At 66.3% G+C, this 7,813-nt stretch overlaps 1 protein-coding gene across 1 annotated transcript in view; it reads right to left on the minus strand.

The window, feature by feature from the left end:
• GPR153 (G protein-coupled receptor 153) overlaps window positions 1-4,579 on the minus strand; it is a 5,659-nt gene extending 1,080 nt beyond the window's left edge. Inside the window, exons 1-6 of the mRNA XM_023747938.1 lie at window positions 4,482-4,579; window positions 3,907-4,374; window positions 3,382-3,811; window positions 1,579-1,771; window positions 809-990; window positions 249-444 (exon numbers count right to left, since the gene is read on the minus strand). Of these exons, the coding sequence (XP_023603706.1) occupies window positions 249-444; window positions 809-990; window positions 1,579-1,771; window positions 3,382-3,811; window positions 3,907-4,262 (1,357 nt within the window). The 5' untranslated portion in view covers window positions 4,263-4,374; window positions 4,482-4,579. The remainder of the gene's footprint in view (window positions 1-248; window positions 445-808; window positions 991-1,578; window positions 1,772-3,381; window positions 3,812-3,906; window positions 4,375-4,481) is intronic.
• Window positions 4,580-7,813: the final 3,234 nt, after the last annotated feature.

The raw sequence follows: 7,813 nt of genomic DNA on the forward strand, positions 1-7,813 counted from the left end.
GGGGCGGGCCCCGGGGCGTCGGGGGCCGGCGGGGCGGGCCGGGCCGGCCCAGGGCCTGCCGGCTCCCCGCTTCGAAGGGCGGGTCAGGCGCAAAAGGTTTCCCGGCAAGCCGCGAGGCCGAGGCCCGGAGCGGGGCCCCGGGCCCCGGGGCGGCCGGCGCGGGGCTGCCGGGGGGGCGAGCTGCGAACCCCGGCGCGGGCCGCCCATCCCAGCCCCGGGGCGGGGGCAGCGGCAGCAGGCTCTCGGGCGGAGCGGCGGCGCGGGCGGAAACGGGGGCGCGTCCTCCGCGGGGACCCGCGGGCTGTCGCGGCGCCGGTGGGGCCCAGCGGCCTGCACCAGGGCGGCCAGGTTCTCGCCGAAGCCCCAGCGCGGCAGGAAGGCGGGCAGCGGCACCACGGCCCAGAGGTCCGCATCTTCGTGCGAGAAGCGTCTCGTGGGCGGGACCTGTGGGGACCGACGGGTTAGCTCGGGTGCCGCCTAGCAAATAGGGACCCACGCAGGGCAGGTGTCAATCCCTCCGAGGCTCAGCGTCACCTGTGCCTTGGGTGGTGAGGGGACCCCTTGATTGAGGCGCTGAGCCCCAAGGAAATACCAGGCGCCAATGGACACTCCCCCGAGCACAGAGCACGGGGCAGGGTGGGGCGCCCACCTGCACAGGTCCGCCCCCGGGCTGCCCATCTGGGAGGTGAAGCCCCCCCCCCCCAGCTGGCAGCCCCCCCCAGCTGGCAGGCAGGAGATGTGCTCAGAGGGGAGAGGCCCCGGGGACAGGACAGGATGCCACGCCCGCACCTTCGGAGCCTGCCCCTACCTGCAGGTACTGCATCTTGTCCTCCTGCAAGGGCCCCAGCGGGTAGAGATGGGGCAGGGCCCCCTCCAGGGGCAGCTCGTAGTTGGCCATCCTGTCCAGGGCCACAAAGTCGCCCCCACAGCTGTAGTCCAGGGAGCGCTCCAGCACCAGGTCCTGGGGCAGGCCCCCCTCCAGGCTGGTGTCTGCAGGGCGGGGCAGAGGCTTAGGGTCAGGGGTCAGGGAAGCCTGGGGGCATCTGCAGGCTAGTCCAGGGTCCCCCACAGGCACGCACAGGGCCGAGGGCTGGTTAGTGGGGAAGAGGAAGGGCAGGGTCCTGGGTACCGATCCCGATTCCCCACCTTCCAGCTTTGGGGCTGGGGAGCCAGTTTCCTTGTCGGTGGGGGTGCGACCTCAGGAGCTAAGTACACACAGGGGCTGACAGTGCCCGGCACGTAGCAAGCTCTTGGCTGAGGATAACATTCCCATTGCCGGGGAGACAGGCCCTGGGTCTGCGGGAGCCGCTGGGCACCCCTGAGGTTGGAAGCTCAGAGCACATAGTCTGGGGCACAGCCCTGCCTGGGGCAGGCAAGTGGGACAGAGAATGCCCCCTGGGAGGGACGCTGAGGTCCCTTAGGGGTTCGAGCGCATTCGGGAGTAATCCAGGGGGTGTTTGGGGTTGACAGTGGGACCTCAGTGCCATGGGGTGGCCGCCTCACAGCTGTTATCACAGCGACTCCAGTGACCTCACCCAGATGCCCCCTCCTCGGGGGCCACTCTCGGGGTAGCCTCACCATCGCCCGAATCCTCGTCGTTGGCCATGAGCGCGGTGCACTTCTCCCAGACGGCCTTGAGGTCGGCGCGGTAGCGGTCGCAGGCCCAGAGGAAGATGGGCAGCAGCAGGGCCTGGGCCACGGAGCACCACAGCACGCACAGCACCATCCAGGGTGCCGAGGCATCCGCCCGCAGGCTGCTGAAGCTCACCACCTGTGGGCACAGCGCTCGCCTGGCACCCGGCAGGACCCTCCACCACGTCCCCTCCCAGACTGGCCTCCCATCTGGGTGGCATGGCTGTGCCCACCTGCCCGAGGATGGGGGTGGCGGAGACAGAGCACTAGACTCTGGGGCAGGAAAGAGGCAGAGAGTGAGGGCGGAAGTCCCTGCCCCTGAGAGCTGCTGGCTGCCAAGGTACACAGTCACTGCCCAGTGTGCCTGGTCCCTCACTGTGTGCCAGCAGCACTGGGCGTGCCTGCCCTCACGTCACCCTCGGACTGCCCGAGGACAGGGCAGGGCATGGGTTCTCACCGCCTTTCTGGGAAGAGGAAACGGGCTTGCAGAACCATGTTTCCCGCCTCCCAGTGCAGGACCATTCTGTCCTGCTCACTTCTGCCGTGGCCTCCGCGGCCCTGCCCCTGCTCTGGGGGGCTAGGCCTCAGGCCCCAGAGGACAAGACTCAGAGCAGTTTCGGAGGCTCAGAGGGTTGGGATGTAGGGACGAGGACCAGCCAGGTGGCCTTTGGGTCACTGCCCAGGGTGCCTCCTTCCTCCACTCCCACCCCCGACCCAGAGTGGCTGTTCCCCACCAGAGAGGGAGAGGCACAGTGCAGACATCACGCTGGTTCTGCCCCGCGAGCTGCGTGCCCCTCAGGAAGGCACGGAACCTCTCCGGGGCTCAGTTTCTTCATCTGAGAAATGGGGCGAGAACACCCTATAGGGTGAGGCAAAGCTTCCGGGTGTTGTACCAGGCCTGCAGCATGGAGTGGGCTCCATAATGGCACCCCTTTCCTTCCCTGAAGAGAAGCTGGGGGTACAATTTCATACACACTCCTTCCCTCCCTCAGCACAGGGACGGGGACCCCAGGCTCCGCTGAACACAGGAGGACCCCATCCCGAGGGGGGGGGGTGCTGGGCCCACTGAAGGCGGAGCCGCAGGTGGCTGGAGAGTGCACCCTGTGAGGCTGCCACCCACCCGTCACCTTCATGAGCTGTGTCTACAGGGCACAGCCCCCCCCCGCGGCTTGGGCGAGCCCTCTGGCTGGTCCTTGTCCCTGTCCTGCTCCAGACCCTTCAGGGGGCTGGGGTAGGGGCCCACGGTGGGGAGGCCCAGCCCGGCCTCACGGGCAGGACCCCAGTTGGCTTCTATGGAACTTGGACCCTGTTGGCAGAGCCTTCCTCGGGCCAGACCTCACCGTGACCTTCCTCAGCCCCTGGGGTGAAGTCCAACTCCCCAGCAGACATCCAAAGCCTGCCTGGCCCCCCAGTACAGGACCAAAGCCTCACTCCACACATCCTCGGACCTGGAGCCGTGACCCCACTTTCATGCCTGTTGCACCCACTGGGCCTCACTCGGGTGGGAAAGTCCCCTGTGATGTGGCGGGAAGACCCTGGGCCGAGAAGGCCCCCGAGGTGGTTCAAGTCCCACCACGGCCGTCCTGACTTTGGCTCCTCAGTCCTGTCCCTCTCTGAACCTCGTTTTCCAAGCCTGTAAAGTGAGGATGGGGATGATGTCCCCCCCAGAGGATTGGGTGTGAAGATCCAAACACCTAATGCCCGCAGCGCCCCTGCCCCAGAGCCCCCCACAACCACAGGCTCACCCACCAGCACGGGGAAGCCCATGAGGCAGTCGTAGATGAAGACAATGGTGGCCACCAGGCCCGTGATCTGCAGCGAGGTCTTGGCGGGCTCGGAGCCCTCGATGGAGGAGCGGCGCTTGCCCTGCGCGTCCTCTACCACGATGGTGGGCACCGTGAAGGCCCGGCGGCCCGCCCGGCGCCCCGCCCGTGCGGCCAGCGTCTGGAAGAGGGCGATGGCTGTGCACACGGCGCCCATGGCCACGCTGCCCCCCACCAGCAGCAGGAAGCAGACACCGAAGCCCAGGCCGATCTCGGCCACGATGAAGCGGCAGCCGTGGGCGTAGAAGCGCTCGCTCGTGTCGTGCCAGCCGACGGCAGGCAGGGCCGACAGGGTGAAGGACACCATCCAGATGCCCATGACCGTGTGCACCGCCTGCTTCTTGGCGTTGCTCAGCCTGACACGGGAGGGGGCGGGACAGAGGGACGCCGCGTCACTCACCGGGCCTCCGGGAACCACAGACACCGGTGCACGCGCCCACGCGGGGCTCACCTGTAGTTCACGGGCCAGCGGACCATCCACATGCGGTGGTAGGACAGGGAGGTGACGGAGAAGCAGGTGGCCAGGGTGAGGGTGTAGAAGGTGGACACGAAGACCTTGCAGAGGCCCTCGTTCCACTCGTAGCCGGGGCGCTGCCGCCGCAGCTGCACCACGGCGTAGGTGGCGATGGGCACCGCCACGTTGAGCATGTGCGTGGCCGCCAGCGTGCACAGCAGGAACTCCAGCGGCTTCCACTTCTTCTGCTTGGCACCCACGCTGAGGATGCCCCAGGCGTTGGCCAGCAGGGAGAGGCCCCCGCACGCCAGCCAGCCCACGGCGCTGCCAGGCGGCCGCTGCTCCTCACTCATGGTGCAGGCGGGAGCGGGCGGGCGGCCGGGGCATCCTCCTCGCAGCCAGGCCTCGGCTCGGAGCGGCTGCCCTCACACCCAGCGGCCCGGGGACACCAGGGACCAGGAGCATCTGCGGGGTGGGGGTGGGGGGGCGGGCAGTGAGGCTCAGCGGCTCTCCCTGTGGCTGCGGCATCGGGGTCCTGGGAGGAGATGGGAGGCGCCCCCAGGTGCCATCACCTGTTGGTCCGGCTTGGGCTGCTCTCCTCTCCTCTCTTTGGCCTCCTGCCCGTGTCCCCGGCCCCAGGGGATTACACAGAGGTGCCTGATAAGGGCCCGTTTCCTCACTTCCAGCCGCTCTAGGTGAAGGGAGGAATCTGGCTTCCTTCCAGCCACCTGTGCCCTCAGGGAACAGCAGGCTGGCTCAGGCGGGCATTCTTGCCCCATGTGTGCCCGGGCCCTGGCTGGCAACAAGCCCTCTTGCCAGCAAACGTCCCCAGGTCCCAGGGTAGCCCTGGCAAGGCTCCCCCAGCGCACGCCGGGGCCTCGCTGCCATTTGTCCCCTTCATTTGGCAAAACGCGGATGTGCCTGGGAGGCTGAGTCCCCTCCCCCCCCCCCCCCCGTGCGAGGGAGGGGTGACCTGGTGACCACTTCCATGGCCCTGCCGGGGAAGGGCCGCCTGTGCTGCCCGGGTCTGCCCCCAGCTAGCCCAGAAGGCCCCGCACTGCAAGGCTCCGCGTCCCAGCTGCGCGGTCCCAGTGAGGTCCCTGCTCACGCCCTACACCTAACGGGACAAGACTTCCTCCGGGGGAGGCTGGGTGGGCACGTCTTACACACGGTGGTGGTCAGTGTCATGTCACAGATGCCTTGACCCAAGAGGAACCGCCGACGGCCTGGACGTGAGCCAGGAGAAAGGATGGCAGGCAGGAGGCACGTGTTGGGAGGCGCCACATCTGCTGGAGGGCTGGGCAGAGGTCCCTCCCGCCCCCTCTCCAGCCCACAGCCCTCAGCTGCCTCCTGTATGGAGTGCCAGCCCGTAGGGAGTGCCGCCCCACAGGCCCCTCTGGCCACAGCCTGGAGCAGGCAGCGCGGGGAGAAGCAGCCGCTCCATGAAGGCCCACTGTGTGCTCTGCCTACACTTGGTCCTTTCTCACCGGGGAGCCTGTTGAAACTCATTGGCCGCACTTCTGGCCCGACACCCATGGGTGCCTACTGTACCTGACACATCACGTGACCCCCAGGGACTGGTTCCAGCTTGGGAGGGACAGGCCACTGCAGGACCCCAGTCGGGCTCAGGGCAGAGGACACCCCCCCAGCAGCCAGGCCTCATGCTTGTCTGGTCCCAGGTTCTTCTGGTCTGTCTGTGGCCTGAGCCCCGGACCCTGAGGGACCTGAGGGATGTGTCTCATTCATCACGGTGTCTCTGGGGGCCTGCCCAGAGCCCCGGCCCAGGGGGGGTGGTAGTGGGAGGAGTCCACTGGAACACACCCCAGGGGGCTCGGGGACTTCTGAGGCCGGAACTTCCTTCTCCACATGCGGCGTCTGCGTGCAGCATGGCCTCCCCTTCCCCATCCCAGACCCCGTGTGGGAGGCGGTGGCCTGTCGGCCCCTCCACCCCAGCTACTCCGGTGTCCAGCAAACCTCCCTGACCTCAGCACGCAGAGGCCAGTGTGAGGGACGGGCTGCCAGACTCCAGCGCCAGCTCCCCACCAGCTACTTCCCTCCGCCAGGCCTGTTTTCTCATCTGTAAGCTGGGCATGACAGTCCCTACCTGGAAAAGCCTTGTGGGAAGTCAATGAGCTATGCAGGGAAGTGCTTAGCGTGGAGCCGGACACTGTAAGCGCTCAATAGACGCTTGCCATGCAGACGGCTGCACCCAAGCCCCCCAGCTCGCTGCGCTGCCTTAGGGGCTAAGACACTGAGCGTGGCGGTGTGGGCGACCCTCAGACCTGCAGGCGGACACGCTGACTCCCTGACAGCACTTGGGACAGCCCAGCTTTGGGGGTGACGTGGCCACAGGCTGCCCCCAGCCCCACGGGGTGCCTGGCAGCGTGCTGGGGGCCCAGAGCAGGCAGAGGGTGGGTGCTCCCGTGGTCCAGAGGCTGCAGTCACCAGTGATCCTCGTCATCAGATAGGAAACTGGATCCAGCATGCAGCTGGTGGATCAGCACCCTTTCCCATCTGCACGGGGCTGGGCCGCGGGCCAATGGGAGGCCTTCCCTGAGGTGTTCACACAGCTCTGTCTGACCCTGGGGCCCTGGTGAGGGGGTGGGGAAGGAGCCACAGGCTCCCACTGGCACAGCCCTTCACGTGCCAGGGGATGCCCTGTCTGGCGTAAGGGTGCCTCGCTGCTGGGCACGGCTCTTTGTCTGCAGGCAGGAGAACATGCCCTGTGGGTGGAGGGAGGAGTTACCTTCCTGGGAACAGGCACACTCCACCCTCTGAGCATCTCCAGTGATTTTGTGCCCTGACAATGTCATCATCCCCATTTTAAAGATGGTCAAACAGAGGCAGAGAAAGGTAAAACCATTTGCCCAAGTTATTATGTGCCCGAGCGAGGATCCAAACTCAGTTTGCCTGACATAAAAATCCTGGCTTCTCAGACCTGGCCAGGTGGCTCAGTTGGGTAGAGCCTTGTCCGGATACACCAAGGTTGCAGGTTCTACCTCCGGTCAGGGCGCATACAAGAAGCAACAGTGAATGCACAAATAAGTGGAACAACAAATCGACGGTTTTCTCTCTCTCCCTGCCTCTCTCTCTAAAATTAAAAAAACAAAAACATCCTGACCCCTCAAACCCCAAAATGCTCGAGAACAAGTCACTATTATTATTATTATTATTATTACTATTTATTCCTCAAGTTAAGATGGCTTTTCCGAGCCTCCTACTTCTGCCGGGTGGGCCCGCCTCTGCCCATAATGCAGAGGGGAACACTGAGGCTTGCAGCCCAGTGCAAAACAGGGAGGGAAGTGTGAGGGCAGTTTGGGGCCCAGGACTCCTGGGCGTGGAGGCCCTGGGATGGGAGATGAATGGCACGGGGTGAGGGTGGGGCGTGTGTACCAAGATCTCCGGATTCAGAGTGACAGGGGGCTGGCTCTGTGGGGAGAGGGAGTCCCCTTCCTCCAGGTGGTGACCCACAGATCGCACCCCTTCCTCACGAACAGGGGACACTTGGGGCCCCTCCATTGGGGTCCGCACCCAGGCCTGGGAAGTTTCTCCTGCATCACAGCCAACGCATCCCCACAGCGTTTCCGGAAGGAGCTCCCCGCCTGCGCCCCCATATCTAAGGGGAGGCTGCAGATGCGCAGGCCTGGGACCCACAGCCCAGAAGACTCCCTCCGAAGGGTCTGCGGGGCGGGCCCGGCGTGACGTCACGCCCCCCGGCCAATGAGGCCGCATGGCCCCCGGGCTGGATTGCGCAACAAAGAAGACCTCGAACTTGAAAGGATTCCCCGGGCTGGCCGGCCGCCCTCGGGCTGCGCTCCGCCCGCGCCGCCTTCGATCCGCCCGCAGGGCCCGGCCTGGCCGCCCAGGGCGGGGTCGAAGCGTCTCGGGCACCCCCACCCTCGCG

This window comes from Myotis lucifugus, unplaced genomic scaffold, assembly GCF_000147115.1.
Source record: "Myotis lucifugus unplaced genomic scaffold, Myoluc2.0 scaffold_1066, whole genome shotgun sequence".
In the NCBI taxonomy this organism is placed as follows: Eukaryota; Metazoa; Chordata; class Mammalia; order Chiroptera; family Vespertilionidae; genus Myotis; species Myotis lucifugus.